At 55.4% G+C, this 26,986-nt stretch overlaps 13 protein-coding genes and 1 non-coding gene across 14 annotated transcripts; 7 read left to right on the top strand and 7 right to left on the bottom strand.

Annotated features, from left to right (window-relative positions):
- The first annotated feature begins 430 nt into the window (after nt 1–430).
- Nucleotides 431–1,040, top strand: N657DRAFT_235936 (uncharacterized protein). The gene has a single exon (XM_062786352.1). It carries the CDS (start codon nt 680–682, stop codon nt 998–1,000), a length of 321 nt encoding a protein of 106 aa, XP_062651713.1. The 5' UTR covers nt 431–679; the 3' UTR covers nt 1,001–1,040.
- A 134-nt stretch (nt 1,041–1,174) lies between these two features.
- Nucleotides 1,175–1,246, top strand: N657DRAFT_t31. The gene has a single exon. It is a non-coding gene; the product is annotated as a tRNA-Met (tRNA).
- A 1,787-nt stretch (nt 1,247–3,033) lies between these two features.
- Nucleotides 3,034–5,085, bottom strand: N657DRAFT_590737 (carbon-nitrogen hydrolase). Its single transcript, XM_062789892.1, has 4 exons — nt 4,675–5,085; nt 4,294–4,618; nt 4,237–4,245; nt 3,034–4,190 (listed from the first exon to the last, which is right to left on the bottom strand). The coding sequence occupies exons 1-4, from the start codon at nt 4,817–4,819 to the stop codon at nt 3,137–3,139; spliced, it is 1,533 nt and encodes a 510-aa protein (XP_062651712.1). The 5' UTR covers nt 4,820–5,085; the 3' UTR covers nt 3,034–3,136.
- Nucleotides 5,086–5,803: 718 nt separating this feature from the next.
- Nucleotides 5,804–6,320, bottom strand: N657DRAFT_642006 (uncharacterized protein). The gene is made up of 2 exons (XM_062792260.1): nt 5,985–6,320; nt 5,804–5,927 (listed from the first exon to the last, which is right to left on the bottom strand). Exons 1-2 carry the CDS (start codon nt 6,203–6,205, stop codon nt 5,822–5,824), a joined length of 327 nt encoding a protein of 108 aa, XP_062651711.1. The 5' UTR covers nt 6,206–6,320; the 3' UTR covers nt 5,804–5,821.
- Nucleotides 6,321–7,725: 1,405 nt separating this feature from the next.
- On the bottom strand, nt 7,726–8,663 carry N657DRAFT_235852 (uncharacterized protein). Its single transcript, XM_062786351.1, has 2 exons — nt 8,058–8,663; nt 7,726–7,943 (listed from the first exon to the last, which is right to left on the bottom strand). The coding sequence occupies exons 1-2, from the start codon at nt 8,394–8,396 to the stop codon at nt 7,761–7,763; spliced, it is 522 nt and encodes a 173-aa protein (XP_062651710.1). The 5' UTR covers nt 8,397–8,663; the 3' UTR covers nt 7,726–7,760.
- A 1,358-nt stretch (nt 8,664–10,021) lies between these two features.
- On the top strand, nt 10,022–11,740 carry N657DRAFT_642004 (uncharacterized protein). The gene has a single exon (XM_062792259.1). The coding sequence runs from the start codon at nt 10,169–10,171 to the stop codon at nt 11,441–11,443; it is 1,275 nt and encodes a 424-aa protein (XP_062651709.1). The 5' UTR covers nt 10,022–10,168; the 3' UTR covers nt 11,444–11,740.
- Nucleotides 11,540–12,930, bottom strand: N657DRAFT_631648 (uncharacterized protein; the record flags this gene model as incomplete). Its single annotated transcript, XM_062791076.1, has 5 exons — nt 11,540–11,622; nt 11,855–12,233; nt 12,425–12,475; nt 12,545–12,642; nt 12,702–12,930. 5 exons carry the CDS (start codon nt 12,928–12,930, stop codon nt 11,540–11,542), a joined length of 840 nt encoding a protein of 279 aa, XP_062651708.1.
- Nucleotides 12,931–12,957: 27 nt separating this feature from the next.
- N657DRAFT_654022 (DNA replication factor C-like protein) lies at nt 12,958–16,734 on the top strand (the record flags this gene model as incomplete). Its single annotated transcript, XM_062794468.1, has 6 exons — nt 12,958–13,065; nt 13,653–14,698; nt 14,752–14,920; nt 14,972–15,081; nt 15,711–15,931; nt 15,986–16,734. 6 exons carry the CDS (start codon nt 12,958–12,960, stop codon nt 16,732–16,734), a joined length of 2,403 nt encoding a protein of 800 aa, XP_062651707.1.
- Nucleotides 16,735–16,887: 153 nt separating this feature from the next.
- Nucleotides 16,888–17,730, bottom strand: N657DRAFT_669658 (uncharacterized protein; the record flags this gene model as incomplete). Its single annotated transcript, XM_062795495.1, has 2 exons — nt 17,147–17,730; nt 16,888–17,056 (listed from the first exon to the last, which is right to left on the bottom strand). The coding sequence occupies exons 1-2, from the start codon at nt 17,314–17,316 to the stop codon at nt 16,888–16,890; spliced, it is 339 nt and encodes a 112-aa protein (XP_062651706.1). The 5' UTR covers nt 17,317–17,730.
- Nucleotides 17,731–17,905: 175 nt separating this feature from the next.
- Nucleotides 17,906–18,996, bottom strand: N657DRAFT_613079 (IGPD-domain-containing protein). Its single transcript, XM_062790405.1, has 2 exons — nt 18,567–18,996; nt 17,906–18,499 (listed from the first exon to the last, which is right to left on the bottom strand). The coding sequence occupies exons 1-2, from the start codon at nt 18,841–18,843 to the stop codon at nt 18,087–18,089; spliced, it is 690 nt and encodes a 229-aa protein (XP_062651705.1). The 5' UTR covers nt 18,844–18,996; the 3' UTR covers nt 17,906–18,086.
- Nucleotides 18,997–19,107: 111 nt separating this feature from the next.
- On the top strand, nt 19,108–20,119 carry N657DRAFT_641997 (uncharacterized protein). Its single transcript, XM_062792258.1, has 2 exons — nt 19,108–19,465; nt 19,548–20,119. The coding sequence occupies exons 1-2, from the start codon at nt 19,160–19,162 to the stop codon at nt 19,854–19,856; spliced, it is 615 nt and encodes a 204-aa protein (XP_062651704.1). The 5' UTR covers nt 19,108–19,159; the 3' UTR covers nt 19,857–20,119.
- A 102-nt stretch (nt 20,120–20,221) lies between these two features.
- On the bottom strand, nt 20,222–21,820 carry N657DRAFT_661915 (AB-hydrolase YheT; the record flags this gene model as incomplete). Its single annotated transcript, XM_062795116.1, has 7 exons — nt 20,222–20,362; nt 20,412–20,540; nt 20,593–20,707; nt 20,769–20,883; nt 20,936–21,071; nt 21,127–21,210; nt 21,269–21,820. The coding sequence occupies 7 exons, from the start codon at nt 21,818–21,820 to the stop codon at nt 20,222–20,224; spliced, it is 1,272 nt and encodes a 423-aa protein (XP_062651703.1).
- Nucleotides 21,821–22,602: 782 nt separating this feature from the next.
- N657DRAFT_641994 (uncharacterized protein) lies at nt 22,603–25,799 on the top strand. The gene is made up of 5 exons (XM_062792257.1): nt 22,603–23,689; nt 23,742–23,857; nt 23,913–24,473; nt 24,524–24,615; nt 24,666–25,799. The coding sequence occupies exons 1-5, from the start codon at nt 22,703–22,705 to the stop codon at nt 25,490–25,492; spliced, it is 2,583 nt and encodes an 860-aa protein (XP_062651702.1). The 5' UTR covers nt 22,603–22,702; the 3' UTR covers nt 25,493–25,799.
- Nucleotides 25,800–25,861: 62 nt separating this feature from the next.
- N657DRAFT_641993 (uncharacterized protein) lies at nt 25,862–26,961 on the top strand. The gene has a single exon (XM_062792256.1). It carries the CDS (start codon nt 26,002–26,004, stop codon nt 26,686–26,688), a length of 687 nt encoding a protein of 228 aa, XP_062651701.1. The 5' UTR covers nt 25,862–26,001; the 3' UTR covers nt 26,689–26,961.
- Nucleotides 26,962–26,986: the final 25 nt, after the last annotated feature.

Below are 26,986 nucleotides of genomic sequence, written 5' to 3'. Positions count from 1 at the left end.
ATGTTGCAAGCCCGTAGACCCTGAGAAGAGCAAAGCATTCACCTACATCGTAAATCACCGACACCGAAGGTCAATGTCTCATTTTCCCTATTTACTCCGTACTTTGGCCCCTTGGCACAGCGGTTCAACCGGCCCGACCGATCAACGGGACATTCAACGCTTCCATAGGACGCAGTACTGACATTGCCTGCACCAACACCGTCAGGCGGAATGGAGTCAAACACTGTAAATACAGAGTCGTTGCCTTGCTGCCCCCGAGTCCGTCTCCTGCGATTCCACGCACTCAACCTTTTCAACTTCTTCCTCTTTAAGTTTATCAACCGCTTCCTTCACCCTCGCTACTGAGTCCGGAACTCGGTCGCAGCCCTCAGACCTAAGGACCCTTCCATGCAGTCTCAAAACCACATCAACTCCGATCCCCACTCCGTCTTCAAAGCTTGCATGGACAACCCTTTCCGGTCCATCATCACCTTCAACAAGGAAAATATCACCTCAACCATCCCGCAACATGGCGAACACAACCTGCTCCGGCACCGTGATGCCGGATATTCATTAACCTCCCAGTCCCCCAGAACACTAACATGGTTGTGACGAGCAGCGCAAACCTGACCGGATCGCATCTGGGCATGGAGGCCTGCTTCTAGCCGAACATCGTTCAGGTCATCGACGAGTGCTGGATATGGTGCGAAATACCCAGGTCCTACTTCAACGGCACATAAGGATGGCGCAGCTTGCCAGATGGAATCTTAGCTTGTTCCATAGGAGCAATGCCAGGGGGAATGGGATCATCGGTTTCCAAATGAACGCGGCAGCTCGGCCTGAGATGGGCTCGGCAAGGAAAGCGGTTTTTGGGCGCTGGCGTTGTCTGGACTCGTTTACATTTTGTAAAAGACAGATTGTCGAAGTCGCAAAGGCCAGCGGCGTCACACTTCTTGGTCGTCTTGGGATCTGGGAGATCCAGTACATACTATGTGGAGGCCAATTTAATACTGAGTGGTGAGGTGGTAATCCGTGGTTACTTAAAAGTTATGCAATGCTACAAACTAATATCTGTACATCCGTACATTCGCCACAAAAGCAGTCAGTATGAGTCACATCCTGTCCCACCTACACAAAGCTTGTTGTAATGATATAATGCCCTGTTTGCGCCCTGCTTTCAATCATCACTCAGGATAGCTCAGTAGCTAAGGGGAATAGCGCCGGGCTCATAACCCGGAGGTCACTGGATCGAAACCAGTCTGAGCTAAGAATAAATCTTTTTCACCCTATTCCGAGTGACATCATGTCCCTCGACTCATGACTTGCTTATTGCAAAAGCAAACAAGAGTTGTCTCGCGACATCTCCAATCATGCTTCACATTGACATACTCCGTACTCCACTCCCTTTGCCGTCATGCTCGCATGGTCAACGTTGCCCTGCCCCTCTTCTCAAATACTATCACAGTTTCACGTGGAAAAGAATTCCCGGTCCCGGCAATCGTACCGTTGCGGGGTGGGTTCCCGGGCAGTTCCGCCCTGCTCGTTCCTTTCAACAGAATCTAAACACCGATCCCTGGGGTAATGAATCCAGCGCGGTACTTAGGCCCACTTCTTTCTAGTTTTCGGTCACTGATGCATTTTGCCACCAAGGTAACTTTTTCAGCAATTTCAATAGGAAAAGGCCTGCAAAATAAATCCCTACATAGTCCACAACTGGGTACGGATTACACCATCTCAATCGCACCGCCTCGACCGCGATTGGAAGCCATCACCAACTGCATTAGCTAGCCACAGCTATCTTCGACTGTGGTTTGCAAACACCTTTCTTTTATCCTACTTTTTCCACCATATCTATGCATTTTAATGCATTGCTCAACTACACCGACAATATCCACAATTCGCCATGCGCGCAGCGATTCTACCTTTTTCAATTACAACGGCAACACCCACCACAACGGCCAGGCGGAGCCCCAATTTACCGTGGCTTACGGCATTCAACACCATTGACGCGCGATGAAAAGCTCGAAGTTCGAACTTCACGCAAGTTCAATGGCTGGAATTACTTTCAAATAAGCAGAGCCACCGGCAAGACCTTCCACCAAGTGCAAGATGCCCTCCATGGCCCGCTAACTCCGCGAAGGAACCGGTGCGGCCGTCTCCCTGAACTCAAGACCCCCGAGAAGAATGCCCTGGTGGAATTGCTCCGTTCCGACCCGCTAATACGGAAGCTCCCATGGGCCGATTTGCGGTACTATATCCCGGGTTTCGAGCGTCACGGAGAGCGCGCCATCACAACGGCATTACGGTCCCTCGGTTGGAAAAGGATCGAACGGCGACGGAGCATTCACCATACCCAACGGCACCGGGCGAACCGCCTTGCCATTGCTCACGAGATGCTCCGACTACTACCCCGGCCGGAAGATTGGGGAGGATTTCCTTTCCTCTGATGAAACGTGGGCTACCAACAGCCATATGCGGAAGCAGTGGCTTACAATGCATGGCTCAGAGGATCCAGAAGCATGGGCTTCACTCCGTCAGAAATCCCATGGGTGGATGTTCTGGGGCAGTTTCGCGGGAGGCACCAAGGGTCCTTGCTTCTTCTGGGAGAAGGAGTATGGTGGCATCACGGCTGAGATGTATCAACAATTCATTATCCCATTGGTCCATACATTCATTGAGGAACAAAGGGCTCGAGGAAGGAACTTAGTTTTCCAACAGGATAACGCGTCAGCCCACTCAGCCTGATCAACCAAGACACTGCTGGGAGCTCTGGGAATTCAGGTGGTTAAATGGCCTGCACGAAGCCCAGATTTGAACCCTATTGGAAATGTGTGGTTTTGGATGAAGGATTGGATTGAACGTAACTATGATATTGAGCGGTTGGATCTTACTGGGCTTCGACAGGCAGTTCAGGCTGCATGGGATGCAGTCCCCGAGGATTTCTTCGATCCCTGGCCCATTCAATGCCAGACCGGTTGAAAAAGGTGATAAGAGGCCGAGGGCGGGATGATTCGGAACTGATACTTCGTTACAATAGAAAATATATGGCATTAGAAGTATATTAACTTTTTAAAGGCCCCTGACTGTAAGAGGCTTAGAGGGTGGGGCAAGAACTGCGGTAGGATTCATTTACCCCGGGACAGGTGTAGTAGACACACTAGATACAAACACCACCCGACCTCAAACCTCCCCGCCCAAAGATGCTCGGACTCGCCGCAATCGGAATCATCGCCTTCCCGCAGCCCGCCGGCGACAACACGCCCGAATTGTTCCACCCACCGCTCCACGGCGACAGGGCCAGGGTGTCGCTGATGCCGAAACGGACACTCACGCCCAGACCGCCCCGCTCACACCCGTCGTCATTGTTGCCGTTGTGCCAAGTGAGCCCGTACTGCTCGTCGGGTGTGTAGACGTCGACGAGAATGTGGATTGCCGAGGGCGGCCCGCCGTTCCAGGTGGGGTGTCCTTCAGGTGGTGTTGGTTGTGGTGGGGAGGGCCGGAGGTGGTGGTTCACTGGGCGTTTGGTGGGTGAACTTCGGGGGGGAGTTGGAGATGAGAGGTTGGTTTGCACGGTGAGTTTAGGGCGCGGCTGACTCAAGGTTCTTCTTCCGGTGCTTTGTGGTCGTGGGATTGTTGACGTTGATACGCTTGGCGGGAGAGTTGGGTGGTTCCTTGTCGGGTGCGCGGCGCCGGCAGGTAGAGTAGGCGAGTCGGCATATCCGGATGCTGCCGCTGGCGCTGGACCGTTGAACGGCCCATCTCCGTGGTCCTCTGCGGGTGCCGACGGAGCACCGGGCTCCCCGTCCACCGGCACCTCCGGGCGGTCGATAATTTTTCCAAACGGCGGCCTCTCGGTGTCAATGACCAGCAGCTTCTCGACGCCGCGGCCGAGAATGCCATACACAGAGACTTCGCCGTCCTTAATTCCCAGCACCGTGCTGCTGCCCGCATACGTCGCTTCGTCCTCGGCGCCGCTGCGGTTGGCGAAGACGACAATAGTTTCCTCGGAGTCTTTCGCCCGTATGACGGGTTCCAACCTCCGGACCCAGTAGCTGAGCGTACTCATATCTGGCGCATCGGGACACGACAGGAAGCTAGCTTGTTCGTCGTTGGTCAGCCACGCCGTCGACAGGATGACCAGGTTTGCTCGGATTCTGAGGACGTGGAAAGCGAACTCGTAGGCGTCCCATGGAGCTTCGAACTTGTAGGGGCTGGGTTGTCAGCACCTTGACGCACTCAGACCAGCCAGTGGCTTACTTGATATCCATGCCTGGAAGTGTCAGCCAGCTTAGTACTCAGAAAAAAACCGAGCACATACATATACCAATAGCGGCCTGCCCCAGGCTGCCCAGCTTCCCTCCATAGAAGCCCTGGCCTTCGCGGGCCCAAGTCGCGTCTGTGTAGTATAGGAAAGACTTGCGGTAATGAGCGATGTTCTCGCCAACGCTGTTAACAACGATAAGCGAGTTGTAGTAATCTGGCGCCGATGGCTGCTCTGCAATGTCCGCCTTCTCAGGGTACCCGACGGCGACGTTGCAGCGGTACTTGCGGGCGACAGTGCTCGCCCAGCGAGAGCTGGCGCCAGACCCCGTGGGTTCGAGATACGGCAGGATGTGTTGTTGGGATTTGAAGTTGTATCCTAATTCGCCTTAATGGCTAAGGTTCTCCCTTGGGGTATCTTGGGGTGTTCCATACCGCTGAACGCCATTTCAGGGAGGACAAGCAGGTCCAGGTTGTCCAGGTCCTCCGGGTCAGCCCTTGCAAGGACCTCCTCGGCGCGCGTGATGTTGTTAGACACGTCGCCTACCTTTGGAGCAAACTGCAGGCACCCGATTCTCATGTTTACGCCGGTTTGTAAGTGTGAAGTAGGCACTGGTAAGGATCCAAACGCGAGAGTCAAGCGATATTTGACGTTGAGTGGGATAAGATGGACCTGCAGTCGCCGATAGCGGTGCTCTCCGTGCCCCTCAGCTCTGTTCAATAGGTATCCAAGACAAGCAAGCACAAATCTACACGACGGTGGTGTCCCAAAATACAAGCGCGGATATTTTTATCTCGCCCCCCGGGACGCCGGCAGTGAAGGGCGAGGCGCAATTATGGCAGCACATCAACCAGGGCATCGGACAATGTCACGGTCAAGACTCAGTAAGGGTTGGGATGGCGTAAATGAGCGTATCGCCCTGTGAAAAGTGGTAACTTACCAGTTTATTCGTCGGGTGAATGTTACAAGCTAGCTCTCTAGTCAGAATGCCGGGCAAGGGTCCGGTTGAGCTTTTGTTATTCTCCTTCCTAATCTTACCCTTGATATTTACTTTTTCTTTTCTCTCTTCCATTTCCCGTTCCTATTTTAGACCTTAGCTCTCCAATCCCTTTCTTATAATGGTAAGCAGGACCTGCAATGTGCCTAAGGCAACCAGCAAACGCTCGGGGAATTGTATCGATCATCGACATCGTCACCGTTTCGCCCCGAGGTCGATTCTCATGACCTACTTCGACCGAGAGCGCCGCGGCCAAAAGCACAAACGGAGATTGTGGTACATTTCGCAGAGAAGAGGATCCACGAGAAGCGGGAAAATGCTCACCAGTACGTCGGCAGTCCAGCAAATCGGAACAGCCGGATGTGCAGTCCAATGAAGATGGCTTTGACGCCGACTCCCTCCGGACCACCGAAGGCCATTCCGTCCACCGTGACTAGCATATTGATCGGTACGGGGTGACCTCATTGCATCAATATTCAGGCCAAATACTCAAGATCAATGAGAGAACAGGACAGGTACTGTCTACCGCTCGACGTTTCCCTGCACAACAAAGTACAAGCATACTGTATCCTTCTAGTTCGTCCCTACGCGCAACCAGTCCAGTAGACAGGCTCCTGCTTCGAGTCCCCAAGCTGCTGGTTGCGACTGACCTGCTCGTACCCAAACCAGGCGGTTGTCCCGTTTGGCGCGCTGAACACAGAGTCAGACTTGCTTCCTGTCACCAAGGAATACCGGGGAAAGACTTACTAGCACACCGTCATGACGGCGCTGTCTACGGCGCTGTTGTAACCCCATGATATTCTAAAGTTAGCCTTGGCATCCTGGCCGCAGGGCATGCCGTAGAAACTGGCTGTCGGGCCGCTGTTGGGGATAGCCTGGGAGCAGTTCGCTTCCTGTCCGGTCTGGATGTCGAGGATGGAGAACGCCCAGTCGGTGGTATTCTGGTCCGCATTAGGGGCTGCGGTCATGTCAGTCTCGTCGCCTGCTTGACACGCCAGCGGAAAAAGGGGCCATACACCACGTTAGTCCCTTGACCTGCCACTCTTTCTCGTCCTCCGCCGCGCCTTTCTCTGCCCCATTCACCCCCGTCCTCACGTTCAATTGCCCGACATCTAACCCCCTCGACTTCTTGATTCCCATGCCCTGCCTCCCGCCCCTTTTTCTGACCATTCCGTCCACTACACCACCACTCGCAATCGTCTCAACCCCCTCATCCTTCCCATCTGCACCAGCATCGACGTCAACAAAACCAAACGACCCAACGTGATACGCATCCCCAATCTTCACCGCACCGCTTTCTCCAGACGAAGTCAACTCGGCCTCTCGAAACCCAAAGAACGCATACGCGTCCCGTGCCATGTCCGTCACGACAAGAGTGAGAAACTCGTCGCCCGGCACATCGACGTCCAACTCCCATCCGCCGTTGAGTCTGTACCGTCCCGTCTCTCCGCAGGCGACCGAGACAAAGTCTGATTTGCTCGCCGCTGATGCTTCCAGTTCAGCTTGTTCCGGCTGGCTTACTCTGGCGGGCGGCTGTTGAACGGAGGAAGAGGACGGTTCGGCGGCGATGAGGGAGGTGGTGGAGGCCGGGGAGAGGACAGTGAAGGAGCATGTTGTGATGTCGTCGTTGCGGGAGTTGTCGGGGTGGGTCAAGTAGGAGGTGGTGAGAGTCAAGGTGTAGGTACAGCTTGTATCCTGGGGATTGCATTCTGGATGGGATAATGTCAGTCTGTTATGTTGTAAGCTTCCCCCTTACCTGGGTGCGTGCGTACGTACGCCGGGTGAGGGCCGAGATGGTCCAGGAGCCGAGGATTTCGGCTGCGGTGAGGCCCGGGAGCAGCAGTTGGAGGCGGCGCATCGCGAGTTAGGTATAATGGGGTGTTCTCGTTGCGAGGTTGGCGATGGCTCGAAGAACAGTCTGAAAACGAAACGCCAGAGTATTTGAGGAGACGCGCTGTCTGGCGCTACTATGCAGGTCCGCCCGAGACACGGCAACATGGCGAGACTTTATATTTTCCAGCAAGAACGCGGCCCATTGCAATTTGTGGCCGTGCCAGCCGGCAACGGACGGTGACAGGAACGAGCGAGTTTGCAGAATCTCCAAAATCATGAAGATCATACCTCGTATCGACGGGTGCGACGGTGAGGCGAGCACAGAACAAGGGTGGCCTCTGGCACGCGCCTCAGCCAGACTATCTCCAGGACTCGCGTTGACCGAGGCTGTCAAACGGAGCTGGTACCTAGCATGTCTCGAGCAATTGCTAGCAGTGACCGGGAATCTCTTTGCATGTCTACGATGTCTTTCTGCCCTGCCCCTGTCCTCTAAGGGCGGTATCATTCAGAAGGGTCAGTGTCATGGGCAGGAAGCACAACCCACAGCTGAAACGCATCTATCCTTCTCGAGCGGAGATGACAAAGCACAGTAAGGTAGGAAGACGGCAAAGTGGTGCCTGATGTCGGATTGCTTGATCCTTCGATGTCTACAGGCCCTCGGAGCTGACGAGTCAAAGAGGCACCAAGTGGTCACATGCCATGCCCATACTCCATAACTATCAACGATAGCCATTTGATCGGAGAATGTGTGTGTGATACATCGATGCTCTCGCAAACATACTGCAAGCGAAGTGGTGTGGGCAGTACCGGCAACAGGACTAAAGAGTTGCTCGGAGCATCAGGGGATGGCGTGCGGCTTTCGCCCGACTTTGCCTTGCATGAGGCTCAGTTTCCTGTCAAGTCGTGGCCTTTCCGGTTGCTTGTGCAAGTTGACTGACGGCACAGGCGACCACGGGCCGTTGCTGGTGCCATGGCAGCACAACTTACTCGAGAAGAATGCCAGGTAGAGTGATACACGAGGGCTAAGAATCGGAGGTCCCGGACGGTCTGATTCTCTACATGACCGTTGGCTCCCAGCAATCCCAATATGCCATCGCCTGCTTGACGTCTTATGCTGATGTCTGGTTGTGAGACATTATATTGCTGCATGTCGGTCCTCGGCCGGCGCTGATTGAGCGGCAGCTGCAGGTACGGAAGAAGTGACAGCCGAGAACCGCTGCCATGTGAATGTGGCCATCCGGGACGAAACACTCTGTGTGAGGTAGAGAGAAGAAACCTGGCAGCTTGGAGCATGAACGAGCGGTACGTACTCCGTACAACGTCCATGACTGACTTGATGAATTGGCTGTTGATATAAGGCAATCGACACAGTTCCCAGAAACACCTTCGAAAGCAGCCATCCTGAGCTCGAAAGTACTGGGCAGGCCACCTCCCGAGCACCACCAAGAAGAAGACGACCTCGGAGCGAACCAATGGTGGGACGGCGAGACGACGCCAGTTTGGATGTTACACAAGCTAGGGCCGCGCCGCACCAGTACGTCTTGTCGGATTGGTCACACCCATTCTACGGCCGCAGACATCGTGCGGCCTTTCGAACCGGAGTGGCGACGGACGCCTCTGCTCTGCGCCGCGGGTTGCTGTTGCTGTCCAAGGAGAGGAAGAATACCTACACAAACTATCAAGGGCAAATCAGGCAAACGGCTGATAACGGCCGAGCTCGGCAAAGCTTGATCGTCAGTCCGGCGGGGAAAGCGGGAAGGGCGTTCCCGACAGAATGGTTCTAAGCGCCGGGCGACACCATACTAATGCAGCGTGTAGATGACCTGGCCACCCGCCAAGACTGGCTCTCTCCCTTCCACGTCAACGCCGACTCCATCGAGCGGGGCACTGCTTACGGCGTTGGTTATGAACGCCCCGGGACCGCCAATGCGTCACAGGCGACGGGAAAAATCGAAAACAAGTGGGATCAGATCGACGGCCAAAGGATTGAGGAGAAGCACGGAGTGTGTTGGCCCCCACTTGAGCGATTGGAAATTTCAGGGGCCTAAGTTGGGCAGGAAATCTAACAGAGAGGTGAGAAAGACATAGATCTGGTGGCGGCCGCAGTGTGCTTGGAAGCCTGACCCGGGCACACAGCATTTGGAATGGGCATGAATTCATCGACGAGAAAGTGGACGAGAAGCGGGAATAACGGTTGAGGATGTGGAAGCTTGTTTGCCTAGCCCCAGGCAATTAGCCTTCTATGGACGCTCCCGATTGGCTCCCGCTTTGAGCGGGTCTGCGCATATCGGACAAGGCTTTCGCTTGCCCAACCAGTCATAGCCCGCGGAATCTTCCGTTTGTCCATCGCTGCAGTTTATGCGCCCGCCAAACGAAACATCAGCGTGCTTCCATTGGCCGGGCGCTGATGGTATCCTGCCATCCGCCCACCACCTTCTCGTCTTGATGCAGAGGGCCGCGTCTGTAGCGGCACCTGATTGGTTTGCGTCTGCATCCGCGCCGTGCAAGGGCTGCCCGATGTCCCCGGGAAGAATCAAGGCTGCCTCTGCAGCCGACCCAGTGCGACCGGCGGCTTCAGACACAGTTGATCTCAAGTTTGATGGGTAGGAGAGAGATTGAAGATGATTGAATTCGCTCCAAGATGTTAACAACATGTGTAGTCATGCTATGCTCTCAAGGGCGGGCTACTTGTACTTGTCTAGCTTGAGGACATGTATGACTATCCCTTTCGCCGGTCCTCCTGGGCTTCTCAATTGCTGCAACGTGGTAAGCTGGACTTCCAGTTGTTTGCTCACAGTTCAGAGAGGACTGTGCAACCGGGCTCGCACCCGGTGGGCAAGCAGAACCAACTGCATACACACCAGCAGCTAGTCCTGGCTTGGCCTGGTGGCTGCCTTTCTTTTTGCCGGTAGCCCTCTTTATTACCATCTTCAAGCCAACGGTCCCATCCTCTTCTCGATCGCCCATGTTCGTTATTTTAGTTCCTTTGGGCGATCGATCTAGGTGCTCTGCACCATCCAATTCAAGATATCTGAGCCAGGCAGGGCTCGGTTGATATCGTTCAGTTCGAGGGTCTGGATGGAATCCGAGCTCTGAGAATGGCCTCAACTGGATCTCAGAGCATCCCGCGGGATGCCGAGTCCGGAGCCAACGGCAACCTCACCACTGGCGCCATTGCTGGTATAGCATGTGGCGCCGGTGCACTCTTCCTGGGCGCTGCTGGCTTGTTCGTCGTGTATTGGCGAAGGCAACGACAGTTTGACCGGGAAGACAACTCGGACGGGGACAGCTTTGACGAAAGGCGGCCACCAGGCAACATGGCCCCCGCCGTCGCTTACACCATGGACTACAAGATGGACGATCCCCAGCACCACGAAGGCGACCATACGTCTTCATACACCTACTCGCCCGAGAAGTCATCTTATACCTTCTCCCCTCTCGGCGCACCTGACGTCGCCAGCGCGATGCCAACTCACCCAGCCTACATCCCGCGGGCTCTGGTCCGAGGATCAACGACCCCGAGCAACCGCTCAACAGCAACCACCTCACCACCGCCCTTCCCAAGCCCCCCTTTTCCCGCCTCGTCCTCCAACTCCAAAACCCAGCCAGGCGATGTCGTCATGCAAGCCTACCGGACCGCCGCAACCGCGGCTCAACCCATCCAACCGCAGGACACCAACAAAGACAACGTCAACCTCCAAGGGGAACCCGACTACTCGCCTTCAAGCCTCCCAATTCAGCCAGCAGGACACCACCGCCGCCCAACCCAGATCCCCGCGGTGGCCATGGGCCCCTTCACATCCCCACCGCACTCGGCCTCCTCCACGGACGGCACCACCACCAGCACCAGTAACCCAACCCCAGCAAGCAAAAGAAAACCTCGCGCCTTCCCCCCACCGCCCCTGAATCTCCTGAACAACAGCGCCAACGATAAGCCCCTCTCGGGCAAGGAATCCACCACCATCTCGGGCCCGCTCGCTTTCCCCCAGCACTACCACCACCAGTACCTCACCGCGACCCAAGGGGCCAGCAGCCAAAACAACAACAATAGCAACAGCAACAGTAAATCCAAATCAGGCTGGACGCGTGAGGACAACACCATCACCACCAGCCCGGAAAACGACTTATTCGGTTATGACGGCGACGAGAGGGAAGGGACGCAGTCCCAGTCCGAGAGTCGTCGGACGTTCCGCAGTCGGTTGCGGGATAGCTGGGGTGCCGGTGGTGCTAGTGGTGGTGGTGGGAGTAGCAGTGGCGACAAGGGTAAGAAGCACAGCCGGAAGCGGTCGGAACGGAACAGCGGTGGTGGGTACGGAGGGGGCACTCGGCATTATGCTGAGATTGAGATTGGAAGGGGGAGCGATATCTGGTGATTTAGTTCTAGTGACGACGGTACGGTACGCACTCTTTTTGTATTACGTATAAGGATCTCTCGGGTTGGGTTGGTCGGTCCAAAGGCGGATATGGCGTTATGTGTTTGACACTTTTGGATTCGGGTCACCGATGGCTTCATGGTGGTAAGCCGGCTTCTGCTTCGGGAGTTCCAGGTGTACTTCATAAGGTACCTGATTGTCACAGCGCGTCCAGTGGGAGAATGGCCCACCACAAGACAGATCCAACATCAGAATAAATGCTCGGTGATGCGTATTCAACGACCATTGTCCTAACATAAACCATTTTACAATTCTCGTACAATTACACTGGCCTCCCCTCACTTCAGCCCAGGCGATGCCCAGAACCTCTCGTCTTCCACGCGTCGGGGAGCACCGAGCCGGTCGACGCACCTGTGCTGCCCGATGGCTGCGCCCCGGGCGGGCGAATGGCTGTGCCGTAGTCGCGTTGCAAAACCCTGGGAGTCTGCACGAGGTACGAGACGAAGGACGGAGTAGCCAGCAAATTCCGGCCCCCTCCAAACTCAGGCCACAGGCGCGAGAGGAAATCGTGCAGATGAGCCGCAATGATGCCCGTGATTTGTAGCGGGACCAGACTGGGGCTCATGAGCAGCGATCCGAGAAGCATGCAATACGGGACCGCCTGCGCCGGCACGGTGAAGAAGAAATACGTCGACTTGACACCGCGCAAATCCTGATTCGCCGTGTAGGCAATGGCAATGATAAGCCCATGGAGGAAGAAGTAGCCTCCCAAGAACACGCGATTGAGGAGCTATGCTTAAGGTTAGCAGCTTTCTCTTCTTGCCGAAAACGCGCCACCAGGCCTTGGACGTCAAATATGTAGGGAGCAAAAAAAAAACCACCCGAGCGAACGGAGAGCTTCACCCGGGCCATCCATAAGACATCCCACCATGCCCGCACGTCGACTGACCCTAAATGCGAATGATGGGCCGGCCGACACACGGGGGTGATCTTCCTCGTTTCCAGGAACCGCGATAGTTGGGAGAGCAAGCACTATGCGGGCAGATATACGAGGTGTCGTGTCTGTCGTGATCAAGACAACAGTAAATGAGAGGGACCTACAATGATGAAACCACCGACCGTCACCAGGTACCAAAGGAGGTCCTCCTTCCTCGGGAACTTGACGTTGGCTGTCTCCAGCTGCTTCAGGCTTTGGTAGGCTGTTTCGCGAAAGTCAGACAACACTCGTCGCCAGTAAAATTCGCCGGGCCGCCCATACCGAAGTAGGGGTCCAAAACGATGCCAATTTTTGGGGTACTGAGCAAGAAGGCTGTGGCCAGGCGCCATATCTCGGGCGGCAGCCGCAACAACCTGTCCTCGCTGAAGTAGATCCACGAGACCGGTAGCAAGCCAGTGTACACTGAAACCGACGTGACGAAAATGGCGGTTGCCAATGTGCGTGCCATTGGCGGCGCTGCCCAATAGGCATCGAGGATTTCCGACGACATTGTGTGTTTGTTGGAGACGTGAAAGAGATGGGAACGGCTTTTCGCTTGGTGTGGACTTGTCTCAAAATTTCCCGAGAAGCCTTCAACCCAGAACACGAAGACTCAGAAATACATGGCAGGGGAAGTTTGGAAAAGGTGTGATGCAGGAAGGCCCAGACGGGCCGGGAATGGAAAGGAATGCAGCTCCTAGGAGACAGATGGTGATTCGTGTTCTTTTGGAGCGTGTCAAAGGAATGGAAGGAGGAAGAAAATTGCAGCAAACGGGATTGTTTTTATGGGGGCAGCTGGTTGGTGGAGTAAACGGGGCTCCGGCACCAAGTTCCGGTCAGCCACAGTTGTTTTCAAGTTTGCTGACACCGCCGCAGTGGCTAGAATGGTACATTCCCTTCCACCCCTTCTCTTGTTTCTCAACAAAGTTGCAGAGAGGTGATCTATCAAAGTCTTGTGTATGCCGTCGCGTCGGTACATGAGAGAGTATGAGTCAAGGAACGGCATAAGCTTTTAAAAGAGGCTCTGGGTCTTGTTTCCGACTTCCTCTTGTTGTGGACTTTTTGCACTCGAGATCAGCTCCGGTGTCGCTTCACTTTCGAAACAAGCCGTGACTTTTTGAGTTTGTGACTCAAACCGCCAATTCGCCTGCTCCTTCCCAAACAGGATCGCAGACGGCTATGGCGGGCGTCACTGGGTGTCTTCTGAGTCAAGCGAGGCAATCGCGGGTACAGTTAGCCCATCACATTCGGACGACGTCTCGAGCCTACTCTGCACCCTCCAACGGCTCGATTCCCGCTGCCAAGAAGAAGTATGTCCCGACTCATGGCACGTATCCCATCGGCTTCCGGGTCTCGGGCACCATAGTAGGCGTCAAGCCCAGCAACACGACCAAGCCGGACCTGGCCCTGTTGACGTCGGATGCGCCGTGTGCTGCAGCTGCCGTCTTCACCAAGAATAAGTTCCAAGCCGCCCCCGTCACCTTCAGCCGCAGCCTGTTGCAGAAAAAGAGCAACCAGGGGATCCAGGGCGTCATCATCAACTCGGGATGCGCCAATGCCGTCACGGGCAAGGGCGGCCTGGAGGACGCCACCAAGATGGCACAGGCAACCGATAAGTGCATCGGCCAGGCCGACAGCACCCTCGTCATGAGCACCGGCGTCATCGGCCAGCGGCTGCCCATCGACAAGATTCTCGACAACGTCCCCGCCGCGCACAAAGCCATGGGTGGGTCCCACGAGCACTGGCTGACGGCGGCCAAGGCCATCTGCACCACCGACACGTTCCCCAAGCTCATGTCGCGCACCTTCAGCCTGCCCTCGTCGCCAGGCGTCGAGTACAGGATAGCGGGCATGACCAAGGGCGCCGGCATGATTCACCCCAACATGGCGACGCTGCTCGGCGTCATCGCCACCGACGCGCCCGTCTCGCCGGCTGCCCTGCCCTCGGCGCTCAAGTACGCCGTGGACCGCTCCTTCAACAGCATCACCATCGACGGCGATACGTCGACCAACGACACGGTCGCGCTGCTTGCGAACGGCGCCGCAGGCGGCAAGGAAGTAGCTCGGGGCACGCCCGACTACGACGCCTTTCGCGACGTGCTGACTGGGTTTGCGGCCGAGCTGGCGCAGCTGATTGTGCGCGATGGCGAGGGCGCCACCAAGTTTGTCACCATCCGCGTGACCGAGTCGCCCAGCGAGGAGGCGGCCCGCAGAGTTGCCAGCACGATTTCCCGGTCGCCGCTCGTCAAGACGGCGTTGTATGGCAAGGACGCGAACTGGTGCGTGTTGAACGTCTTAGGTACGGTATCGTGGTTTCACTAACACGTCTCAGGGGTCGCATCCTGTGCGCTACGGGATACGCGCTCATTTCTGAGCCAGGCCAGCCGATTAACGAGGTCCCTGAGATCTCCCCGGAAAAGACCAACGTGTCGTTCATCCCCACCGACGGCACGGCCGAACTGAAGCTCCTGGTCAACGGTGAGCCAGAGAAGGTCGACGAGGTAAGACAAGTTGCACTTCTTTGATAGTAACCAGCCACTAACTTGGTATAGGCGAGAGCTGCCGAGATCCTCGAGCTTGAAGACCTCGAGATCCTGGTCCGCCTGGGCATGGGTGACAAGCAGGCTACGTACTGGACCTGCGACTACAGCCACGAGTACATGTGAGTTACCCCACCCAGCTTTTCTTTGCCCGTTTTCTGATCTGGTTTACAGCACCATCAATGGCGACTACCGTACATAAGGGTTGTGCCGTGTCATTCGATGACCGGACTAAGTGCAGTTATAGATGGCCCAAGACAAGAGTAGAAATACACCTAAATTATCAATAATTTCTAGAAAGAACCTCAAATTGCATTCTACCATGTTCAGTTGGATTCTGTGATCTTAACCAGGAATATGAAGTAAGCAAGGCCGGTTGAATGCGTTAAAGGAGAGTCAGAAACCGAAGGGTTAGGGTTAGAGAGCACATTCTGAACCAATTTAAATCCCGGACCTACGCGTCGCGTCGCGTCGCGACCGAACCAACCTTGAAGGCTAACTTGAACGTTATTAAGAGCAACCACATAGTGTGTACTCAGACAGTTTCTCGCCACTCGATCACTACACTTCCGGCTCGCTGCATCAATCACAATGCCGACAGCAAGGGCAGAAGAGAGAGGCGAGTCGTCGACGGCCGCCTATAAGGCCCTTACCGCGAACCCAAATGCCAGTCCCACGTACGAGTTGCCATGGTGAGTGCATAATTGTGGCTGACCGAAAGAGACAAATGCAAGTGCTGACCATGTGTCAGGGTGGAAAAGTACAGGCCTGTTTTCCTCGACGATGTTGTCGGCAACACAGAAACGATTGAGCGGTTGAAAATCATTGCACGCGATGGCAACATGCCACACCTTATCATCTCGGGCATGCCCGGTATCGGCAAGACGACCAGTGTATTGTGTCTGGCGAGGCAATTACTTGGAGACTCGTACAAGGAGGCGGTTCTGGAGCTGAATGCCAGTGACGAACGAGGTTCGTATTTTGCTAGTTCCTTCCCCTGACGTAGACGCTGACGACCGTTTGCAGGCATCGAAGTGGTCCGGCAACGGATCAAGGGCTTTGCACAGAAAAAAGTCACGCTTCCCCAAGGGCGGCACAAAATAGTCATCCTCGACGAAGCCGACAGCATGACATCTGGCGCGCAGCAAGCTCTCCGGCGAACAATGGAGATCTACTCCAACACAACCCGCTTCGCCTTCGCATGCAACCAGTCCAACAAGATCATTGAGCCGCTGCAGTCACGCTGCGCCATCCTGCGGTACGCCAAGCTGACCGACGCCCAGGTGGTCAAGCGGCTGCTACAAATCATCGAGGCCGAGAAGGTCGAGTACAGCGATGACGGCCTGGCGGCACTCGTCTTCAGCGCCGAGGGTGACATGCGGCAGGCCATCAACAACCTGCAGTCGACGTACGCCGGCTTCGGCTTCGTGTCGGGCGACAACGTCTTCAAGGTGGTCGACTCGCCGCACCCGATCAAGGTCCAAGCCATGCTCAAGGCGTGCTACGAGGGCAATGTCGACTCGGCGCTCGACACGCTGCGCGAGCTGTGGGACCTGGGGTACTCGAGCCACGACATCATCAGCACCATGTTCAAGGTGACCAAGACCATCCCAACGCTGAGCGAGCATGCCAAGCTCGAGTTCATCAAGGAGATTGGCTTCACGCATATGAAGATCCTCGAAGGCGTGCAGACACTGCTGCAGCTGAGCGGGTGCGTGGCGAGGCTGTGCAAGCTGAACATGGACCCGAAGAAGTTTGAGCTGTCCAAGAAGTGAGCGTTAGATAAGATCAAAATCAAGATACCCAAGGAAGCTCCGTTGGCTGGACCTGGATCCCGAATGGCATTTTATATACAGTGCTGGTTATTGTACACATGCCTTAGCCATGTCCAACCCGCCTTCTTCAACCTCCCTTGTCGATCCTCTTAACTACCGTCCATGCTCGTCCTCGTTCTTCCCAAACTCCTTCTCAAAGCTTGCCCAATAAGCTTGATCCCTGGCCAGTCGCCTCTGCGCCCTTACCCGCGCCTCATACTGCCGTAGCCGTTGGTCCGCCTCGATCATGCTCCCCAGCACCATGCCCGACATCTGGAGGTACCTATCGCACGAAACCACATCCAATCAGCCCGGCCTTACCCAACTCCAGAAGCCTGCCAGGTGCCACTAATGAAGGAGTTAATGAACGTACACTTTGAACTGAATCGTCAGCCCCCGGTATATGGGCGACAGGGCGTAGCCGACGCCGCCGAGCAAGGCGCTCGCGATGCCCCACTTGACGGCACCGGATATGGCGCCGCGAGTCGCTTCCCAGGAGGCGTCGACTGCCTCATCGTGTTTGCTTTCGTTGATCGAGGGCATCTTGGTTTGTCCGTGTTTCCACTTTCCCCCCGTTTCTGGAGCAAGGGCCTCGACGAGTGAGGGAGGGTGTAGATGGCTGATTCGGCGGGATCACTTTACTCTCGGCATGCTATGGCGTCCTGGCGACAGGCTCTTGATAATTTATCAAGTGAGATATGGACCCTCTCTCGTCCAAATTGATTTGAGTCGAGTCCTGGGCCAGTATCACCTGTGGCTTCTGTCGAAGTTTGGGTTCCACAACAAGACCCTACCAGGTGCTGGTATTGGTAGTGACCATGCGCCGATAATTATTTGAGGAAGTTGAAAACGCAGCTGATGAGTCTCGGATTCCCCTTCCACTACTCAATGAGTGCGTGATATGACTGTGAAACCCCTTCGACCATCCCAATGATGATAGCCTGAGAATGAGATGAATCCGTCCTGGTATAGCAGGTTCGGGTAAAACGTCATACCACTGTGGGGCTGTCATCTGATATTCGGCATTGCAAGAGACGAGACTGTCCACACGCTCAACGACGGAGGTGTTTTTGTTTTGAGAATTGCCCTTTTTACTCTGATTAGTTCTATAATTTCACTTTTGTCCATTTTCCTACCACATTCCTTTCCTCTTCCTTCTTCTAGTTCAGAAGTATGATTGCACTACATATACCACCCCGCCTGGGAGCCGTGCCCATAAGTGGAAAGTTTATAATATAAACGCCATCTAATCCCATTTCGCTCTTTGTCTTTAACGGTTTGACAAGGCCACCATATCCAGACCTAACTTCCCCTCATACACTCAGTGTTCCCTTCGTACTCGGCACCTCCCCCTCCCTCCCCGCGACCCTGCTTGTCGCCTGCCTCACGGCGACCGCCAGGGCCTTGAACGCGCTCTCAGCCCTGTGGTGATCGTTGTCGCCCCGCAGGCAGTCGACGTGCAGCGTGACGCGGGCAGCCTGCGCGAAACTTTGCAGGCAGTGCGGGATCATCTCGGTGCTGAGGTCGCCTATCTTCTCGCGCTTGAGCCCAAGGTCGATGACGCTGTACGGCCGGTTCGACAGGTCGACTACCGCCCGGCTGAGCGCCTCGTCAAGCGGCGCGTAGGCGTACCCGAAGCGGGCCAGGCCCGTGGGCGTGCCGAGGGCCCGGGCGAAGGCGTAGCCCAGCGAGATGCAGACGTCTTCGGCTGTGTGGTGGTCGTCGACTGTGTAAAGAAGATTACTGTTAGGTTCGTGGCGTAAGACGCGGGGGAGAGGCGAGCAAGGACTGACTGTGCAGGTCGCCTTTGCAGGCGAGCGCCATACTCCAACCGGCGTGCTTTGCAAGGGCATGCAGCATGTGGTCGAGAAATCCAATGCCCGTGTTGATGCTTATAGTTTGCGACTTGCTCGACTGGGAGGCATGGCTGTCGGCGCCGTTCACTTGCAGGCGCGGATCGGTGTCTGGCGGGAATGCGCCGCCGTCGAGGTTAAGGGCGATCTGGATCTTAGTCTCGTTGGTGTCGCGCGCAAAGGCCGCCCATCGGGGTGCGGGTTGAGACGAGCTCATTGTAGGATCCTAGAGGTACAGAGAGGTCTAGAAACAGCGTTATGTTTCTGCCAGAGTTCAATTGTCGCGAACTGTTGGCGCCTCTTACCAAATTTTAGCCTGGCACCGCGATCGACAGTGACAAAGATCAATGACCCCGCGCGAAGATGTTGCCTGCCGGGAGTTGCTGCCCGCGGACCCCTTGGAGAGCCCCACCCAGATTAGCCCCGATAAGGGACTGTCCCCGAAATTTTCTGAGCTCCATTGCATGTGGAAAAAGCCACTGCAAGGCGAAACAACGACAGCTCCCCATTAGGTACCACAGCCAACTTGACCAATGGCGCCCACACGCACAATAAAGAACAAGCACGCCGGCAGCAAAACAGGCGGCGCGGGCGGCGGCAAAAAGCCCTCGTCAGACGGCATCTCCAAGACGAAAAGCCGATCAGGGGCCAAAGCAAACCTCCCCGCAAAACAAGTTAAGGGCCGCCCCAACTTGCCAGGGCTTGACAAGAGCAAGAAGAAGAAGAAACCAATTTACACCGACAAGGAGCTGGGCATCCCAGAACTGAACATGGTCACTCCGGTGGGCGTGACCAAGCCGAGGGGGAAGAAGAAGGGCAAGGTGTTTGTGGATGACAAGGTTCGTTTCACCCCCCACGCATTACACTCTTCCCCCCTTCCACCGCCCAATTCAGTCATCTAACCATTTACGCCTTCTACAGGAAAGCATGACCACGATACTCGCCCTCGTCCAAGCCGAAAAGGAAGGGCAGATCGAGTCCAAGTTGATGCGGGCGCGGCAGATGGAGGAGATCCGCGAGGCGCGGCGGATCGAGGCGGAGAAAAAGGAGGCGGAGCGCAAGGCCAAGCTCGAAGATACCAAGGAGTCGCTGCGGAGGAAGCGAAAGCGGAATAAGGACGGTAGTACCGGCAAGGGACAGCACGAGGAGGAGAGCATCGCGGAAGTTGCTGCTACAGGAACGAAGGCGGCTAAGGCCAAGAAGAAGAGAGTTTCGTTTGCGCCAGAGTGAGGTTCTTACTTGGGGGTTTCTTGGTTTGTAACGGCGTTCATCTGCATGGCGGGCGTCTGGCGTTTCTGAGGGGGGCGGCTATAATGGGATTGTATCGGTTCGGGTTTAGATACCATACAGGGTCGTCAGCGGCGGTTTTCCTTGTCCTGGCAGCTATCTGTCTACAGTCAAACAGTCGGATTTAAGGGGTTTGTCTGCTGTCAAGCCCTGAAACCGGAATTTTATGTGTATTTGCATATGTGAGGATTGTCTAACTATGAGTCTAGCCTAGCCTATGCACATCATCGCGACTGTACCTGTATGCCGTCTATTTCTATATTCACGCAATACTAACCCAGTTGCGCAAACATATCAATTCCTTCCGGTCAGTTGTCGATGACTTGCAACTTCCGCCTCATCGGGTCAAAGTTGGTGACGAACTGGTACTTGCGCCCTGCTCCGTTGGCATTGGGCGTAATAGAATCGAGATCGATTTCGGTTGTCATTTGTTTGAGGAAATCGCAGATCTAATTCGAGTTAGGACATTGTCTGATATCACAGATGGGCATCACGTACCGGTTTCGCGTGCCACCTCCCGCCGCCAACCTCAAACCACGAAAGGTGCCCGCCCAGTGAGGTTGTGAGTAGGACTGTGTACGGATTCTGCTTGAACTCTTCGAAGGGAATGGCGTCAAACACTGCAATCTGTGGATGGGTAAGCAGGGGTCCGGTAATCAGGGGTAAGGGGGCCGCCTACCGGATCATCCAGGGCCGAGATGGCAAGGAAGGGAATCCTGATGGCGAGGACTGCATCTGATGATGAAGCGTCACGGTAGTAGGCATTCTCGGTCGGGTAACCCCAGGTCACAGTCCTGGCGACGCCTTGTTAAACAATTGACTCGACATGCATGGAGTTTTTGGATATGTACTAACTGTACTTCTCGGTCAAACTCATGCAGAAAGGTCACGTTTTGGATCTGGTCGAAGTTCAGGTTTGTGTGCGTAAGCACTGCGTCCTTATGGAGGTTGATGAGCTTCTTCATATTCGCTGTAGCATGTTAAAATCCTTCCTCAGCGGTGCTGTTATGACGCCAACTTACTCCCCATGACGCGCGAGTACACCTGCTTTCCTAACAATGTCCGTTGGAGAGCCTTGTTGGCAACTTCCAAATCAAAGGGGTTGCCGACGGCGATAGCACCCTTCAATGGGCAGCTCGCGCCCTCCTCGCCAACATACTACGGAGTGTCATCAGAAGGATCTGCCATTACCATCCATGAACGACAGACTTACGTTGGTCAGAATATTCGCGCCCAGCGAAAACCCAAGGCCGAAGAGAGGCCGGTTTGGGAACGTCCGTCTCGCCCACTTCACAATCTTTTCAACGCGTCAGCATACTCCCGTGCTGGTTGATCCATATCGGGGGTGCACGAACCTGTCGGACATCCCAAGTGGCCCTGGCATTGAAGAGAGTGCCGCTTGTCACCTTGCTGTTGGCGCACCCACGAGAGTTCACTACACAGATCTCCCAGTCTCCTCCATCCATTACCAGAGGGGCAATGGAATGACGGAGATAGATCTCATGGGATCCGCCTGACAAGCCATGAAGCACGATGAGCATGGGCCTGGTGTCGTCTGACCCGATCTTGGCGAACTCTTCTTCAGAGAAGTAGGAAGTCCTTGGAGGCAGGGACTCGTCGACATCTTGGTGCGGGTCGACCACAAAATCGACGGCGAAGGTACCGGTATACGTCTTGTGGTCGGCATCGAAGATCCTTCTGCGGTAGTAGATGGGCGGCCCGTGCTGCTTCACAGCAGTCCACATGGTTTGGAGATGACCATTGAAAAGCAGCGGGTTGAGTTGGCATGGAGGAGTGCTTGCTTCGCACACTGTCGGCAAGTCTGTCGCAGTGCCGTCTTTCCTTCGCAATGGCAACGGCGAAGGTGAGTGAGTGAAGGCGATCTTAGCACGGCCAAACCAGTCCATGGCTCTGGACAGGCGGGTAGCCCAGGTGACAGCTAGAGGACACTGGTTGATGGCAAGAAATCGCAACCGCGGAGACGGGGTTGAGGGGACGATCGGTTGTTGATGAGTTGAGTCGGCAACAGAAAGTATTAATAACAAAGACGAGCAGCCGTTCCTGGTTCAGACGGAGCCGCCCAGGACTTCAACGTTTGTGACAACAGCGGACCCGACACGGGGAAATGATGTGCGTTTGTCAAATTCGCGCTGCGTTTGAATGTCAAACGGTTATAAGAACGATTTCGAGGATACCAAAGGTCTCACAATGGCCAAGAGAGGCAACCCTGAGAACGAACGGAGAGACGAAACAGGAATATTTATTTTCAGTAGAAAGTACATCCATCAGTTGACAACGGAGTAGACTGAAATATATTCTTAACAAAACAGCACAGAACAAAACTGAAAGAATACAGTGGAACGAAGATCGTTGTCGGAGTTCTTGCCGCTTTGGTTGGGGACCTGGCGCCTGCCGAGGTACCGTATAATGTATCGGGATTCGGTGCAGGTGGGGCATCCCGGAGATCGGGCTTTATCACCGCCGACGGCCCACTTTTGCCAAGAGTCAGATATGCTTGGGCCTCGAGGGCCTGTTTGAATTGGATCCACCATTGCAAAATGTCTCGGCGCACGGATCAGGTTGTGGATGGGTAGTGCTGCATGGCGCCTTCCCCGGCTTCGCTGCATGCAGGTGAGCGCTGATTGTGCCGCGAAGGCGCGTGCTAACGGACGGTACTATTTGGTCTGCCGCGTTTCCTCCACTTCAGCTCCATACCCATGCCTTTCTTCTCGTCGCTGGCCAGCGGGCTGTTCCGACAAATACGGGATATCGCTTGGCCCTCCGACAGGATGCCTCCAGGGGAGGCATACGGCAGCCAGGGCCAACATCAGCAGCAGCAGCATCAATTATTCCAACAAGCGGTGCACCAAGCCCAGCAATTCGAGCACCAACATGGGCACCCGGACCAACACCAACAACACCACCCATCGCTGCAGCATGGCCCGCAACCGCAAACACTTCTACCGCATCCACAGTTCGCGAATCCATATCCCAGCGGCAATCAGCAGTATCAACATCAACATCAGCCGCAACCGCAACCGCATGTGCAATATGTCCATCCGCACTCGGCATATGCCCAGCAGTCCGCCCAATTCTACACCAGCGCCGCTCCGCAACAGCAGTATCCGAACTACAACAATGGCGCTTTCCAGCAACCCGCCACCCCTATCCAACCAGCATCGGCACCTATGTCTGCTCAGATGCAGTTCGTCGATCCGTCCTACCTCCAACAGGCACCCTTGCCGAGCCCCCATAGCAATGCTTTCCCGGCATCACATCCACAACAGATTGCCGCGATGAGTGTCCCGGTCCACCGTGCGATCCAGCCGCAGGCGCACCGACCAATGCCTCTGAAGGCGAGTCCGAAGCTGGAAGAAAGCCGACCTCCCTCTCGCGGCACCCCGAAACTACTTTCAAAAGAACCGAGGCGCCCGAGTTCGAGCGCTGGAGTCACGAAATTGCCGGCCACGTCCCATGCAGCAGCCCATGTCGAGACGCTCCCGCTTCTGCTGCATGTGGCTGAGGATTGCTTCGAAAAGGCCAACGCTGCGACCCACCAAGTCGCCAGGTCCATGACGCCGAGCGAGGTTGCTGAGCACCACAAGTTGGTAGCAACAGGCTTAGCGTGTCTGGATGTGGCACTGAAGTCGAATAAGTTATGGCCGCGGCTCGAGGCTCGGTTATGTCTGCGCTATACGAGCATATTAATTGAGGAGACTACCAACGTTATGGAAGCCGAGACGACGTTGACGAGGGGTATCTCGGTTTGCGAAAAGGTAGAACGTCTGCTTGCCAATCCAGGGATACTCTAGCTGACTTGGAGCTCAGCACCGTTTCCTCGATCTCAAGTACTGCTCCCAGTTCCTCCTTATGAAGACGCTCTTTCAGCGGAATCAAAAAGCGGCCTTCAAATCAATCGAGAGTCATATCGCGGACTGTACAACGTACGCCATTCCGATCGGCTCCGTCTGGTTTTTGGGTGATGCTGACAGCTTTCAGCTACAAACATGTCCCATGGATATACGCCTTCCGCTTCCTGAAGGCGGCATTTCATCTCCAGTCCGGGACGGCCGCCGACAACCACGCCATAGAAAACCTGCGCAAAATCGCCGGTATCGCAAATCAGCGTGGAGACAGGGCCATCTTTGTCGTGGCTATGCTGCTTGAAGGCCTTGCCCACCTCAGCACTATGAAGGACGACTGGGCTACCCGCGTGCAGATGTGCATCGCTCAGGTTTCCAAGCTCCAGCTCGACGAATCCACCCGTACTCCCCAGACCGATGTATTGCTACTGCTGCTGGACTTGGCGTGTAGCCTGCACCAGAAAACCCACCACATATCGGCTCAGAAGCTAAACACGCTCCAACGGAGGCTGGAAGAGCTGAAGCAGTCGCAAGACTGGTCGCCACAGTCAGGCGAGATGATGTTGCCCATCAACTGGACGCAGAACGCACAACAGATAATCAGCGCCGACACGAGCGCAGTCCTGCGTCCCGGTGAAGACGGCGTCGACTATCTGATTCTGTCGGCATTAGGGAAGCAAGAAGCATGGGCTTTAGCGTAAGTGTCTTCGTCTAGTCTTTGGAAGCAGAGCCCTGACCATGCACTAGATATGCTTTCAATGGTATTGTAGCTCACTACAAAGCCTCGACCCCGGGCCGTAGCTCAGGCATGTGGGGAGAAGTTACCAGGTTATTGGAGGGTAAGACTCGTTCACTTTCCTGGAATGCGCGTCCTCTGACTCGATCACAGACAGCAAGCCTTTGGCATCAGCACAGAGCCTTCCTGAGGCCCTGAAGCAAGCAGAGTGGGCACGAGAGCTCTCCTGCTACGCGCACATCCTCACCGGGCTTCAGGCCTCGACCTTGTCCGATTGGGCAAAGGTCAAGACATGTTTGCAGGCCGTCGAAGAAAACGAGCCTCGTTCAGAATTTCTCAGTATACTGGCATTTTACCTTGAAGGGGTCTTTTACCAAGGCACCGCAGCGCTCGAGAAGGCAATTGCAATCTGGAAGGACAAGCGATTCGACATGGACTGGAGCGGCGCGCCGAAACCCGGCGCCAGCCGCATCGAGACGGAATTGTCCATCCTCGCCGCGCTCAACCGGCTCTGGATCATGCAAGAGCCCAACCAAACAGACGACGCCGAAACGGCGGAACTTATCGAGCTGCTCCGCCCGATCTGCGAGGACAATCCGGACCAAGAAATACGCACCGTCTACAACCTTGTCTTATCTGCCATCCGGATGAACCCGCCGCTTTCAATCAACCAGATCAAGCGGCACATCCAGCAGTCGTTGAGCGGCGCCCAGCAGACGAGCAACACGCAGTACCTGTCGATGGCACTCAACATCATGCGGGCTAGGTTGTTTGAGAATGTGGTGGGCGAGCAAGCGCTCAAGAGCGCCAAGGCTGGCTCGGCGCAGGCGCGCAAGAGTGGTAATGTGCTGTGGATGAGCGTCGCGGACGGCATGCTAGCGCAGTCGTTTGAGATGCAGGGCGCGCTGGCGGAGGCGAAGGCCACGCACGAGGCCGGGGTGCGGCTGGCGAATGAGGCTTTCGCGAAGACGCAGGTATGATTTAGGGCTGCTAAGGTATGTATTAGGATGAGCCGTCCTGGCTTGTGTCGAATGGGAGAGGGATGATCCAAGTACTCTGGGCTGGGATTTGGCATGCTATGGCGCATGGGCATCATGACCGGCGTGGAATGGGACTAGAGGGATGTCGGCGCTTATATCTGAAGTATACCCTATGGTATTTGCCACTGTAACTTGCCATTTGAATCGAGAGGCGCATGTCATGTTTGATAGCTAGGTCAGCATGGAGGGACTGTCATGGTTTGTTGATGTTTGTTCAGGGGCCTTTCATGAGCGTCGTTGAACCAACCAACGGGCTTAGCTACCTTATCGATAGCATTTACAGCTGAGATCCCTGCACCGATTTTCCATCAAACATTGAACCAGCCTCACCTTTGAAGACGAACATACTGCCTTTCTCACCTTGTTACCTCAACTGTTGTAGCGCCAATATTGCGCGGCAGTATACCTCCACAGACTGGCAACAAACGACCATCACACGCAAATCCAAAATGTCCTCCGAAACCTCACAACCACGACCACCACCCTCCTCCGCCCAATCCCCCTCGGAACCACCGCTCCCTACCCCAAATTCGATCACTCACAGCGCGGCCATTGCAATGTCAATCATCTGCCCCATCGCCCTACTCCTCCCGACCCGTGGTGGCCGCGCGAAGTCGACGCTGCAGAACGCCGTCCTGGGCGGCGCCGCCTTCTGGGGGTTCAACACGCTCGCGCACAATTACACGGGCAAGTCCATCACCGCACGGTCCAGCGAGCGGTGGGCGGCCATGTTTGGCTTTTCATCATCATCATCAACGACACCTCATGACAAGGACAAGAAGATGGAAATGGAAATGGGGAAGAAGGGGGACCTAAGGGTTGGTCTGACGGGTCATGTGCCTACGGAGCGCGCGGCGAGGAACAGGGAGTTGATGGAGGCGGAGCGGAAGAGGAGGGCCGAGGCGGAGGGGAGGGAGTACACGCCCAAGAGACAGGCGGGGTGGTTTGAAAGGTGGTGGATGGGTGAGGAGACGGAGGGGTGGAAGGAGAGGAGGTTGGAGGAGGAGAGGAGGGCGCTCGAGAGCGGGAAGGGTTATGGCGGGTTGATTATGGATCAGATTAGGGAGGTTTGGAATGGGGAGAGGAAGAAGGGGGGTCGAGATGGAGATGGGGAGGATAAGGGGAAGGAGAAGTGATTACTATGATTTTAGCGGTGAGCGTCAGTTGGAGCCTCAGGAGAGTGTGAGATGGATAGGCGGAATTGTCGCGAATAGGTTGTGTGATTAAGAGTGTATCTTGGATTCTATCTGCTTGTAGTTCTATGGTCAGCTGTCATGAGGGTAGCGGTCGCTATGCTTGCCCTCTGACTGACTGCTGCATCTCCTTTCAAGTTCGTCGATAGGACCTTGACTCTGACTTTGTCCGCCCGGTATCAAGGTGGCAGGTTTTTTTATCAGCTAGCGCTTTTTCCCTTCGCGCTTGCTCCTTCTCATA

The sequence above is a fragment of the Parathielavia appendiculata genome (genome assembly GCF_033297405.1).
Source record: "Parathielavia appendiculata strain CBS 731.68 unplaced genomic scaffold N657scaffold_2, whole genome shotgun sequence".
NCBI classification, from domain to species: domain Eukaryota; kingdom Fungi; phylum Ascomycota; class Sordariomycetes; order Sordariales; family Chaetomiaceae; genus Parathielavia; species Parathielavia appendiculata.
The sequence above is the reverse complement of the archived record's forward strand: the minus strand, read 5'-3'. Positions and strand labels throughout refer to the sequence as shown.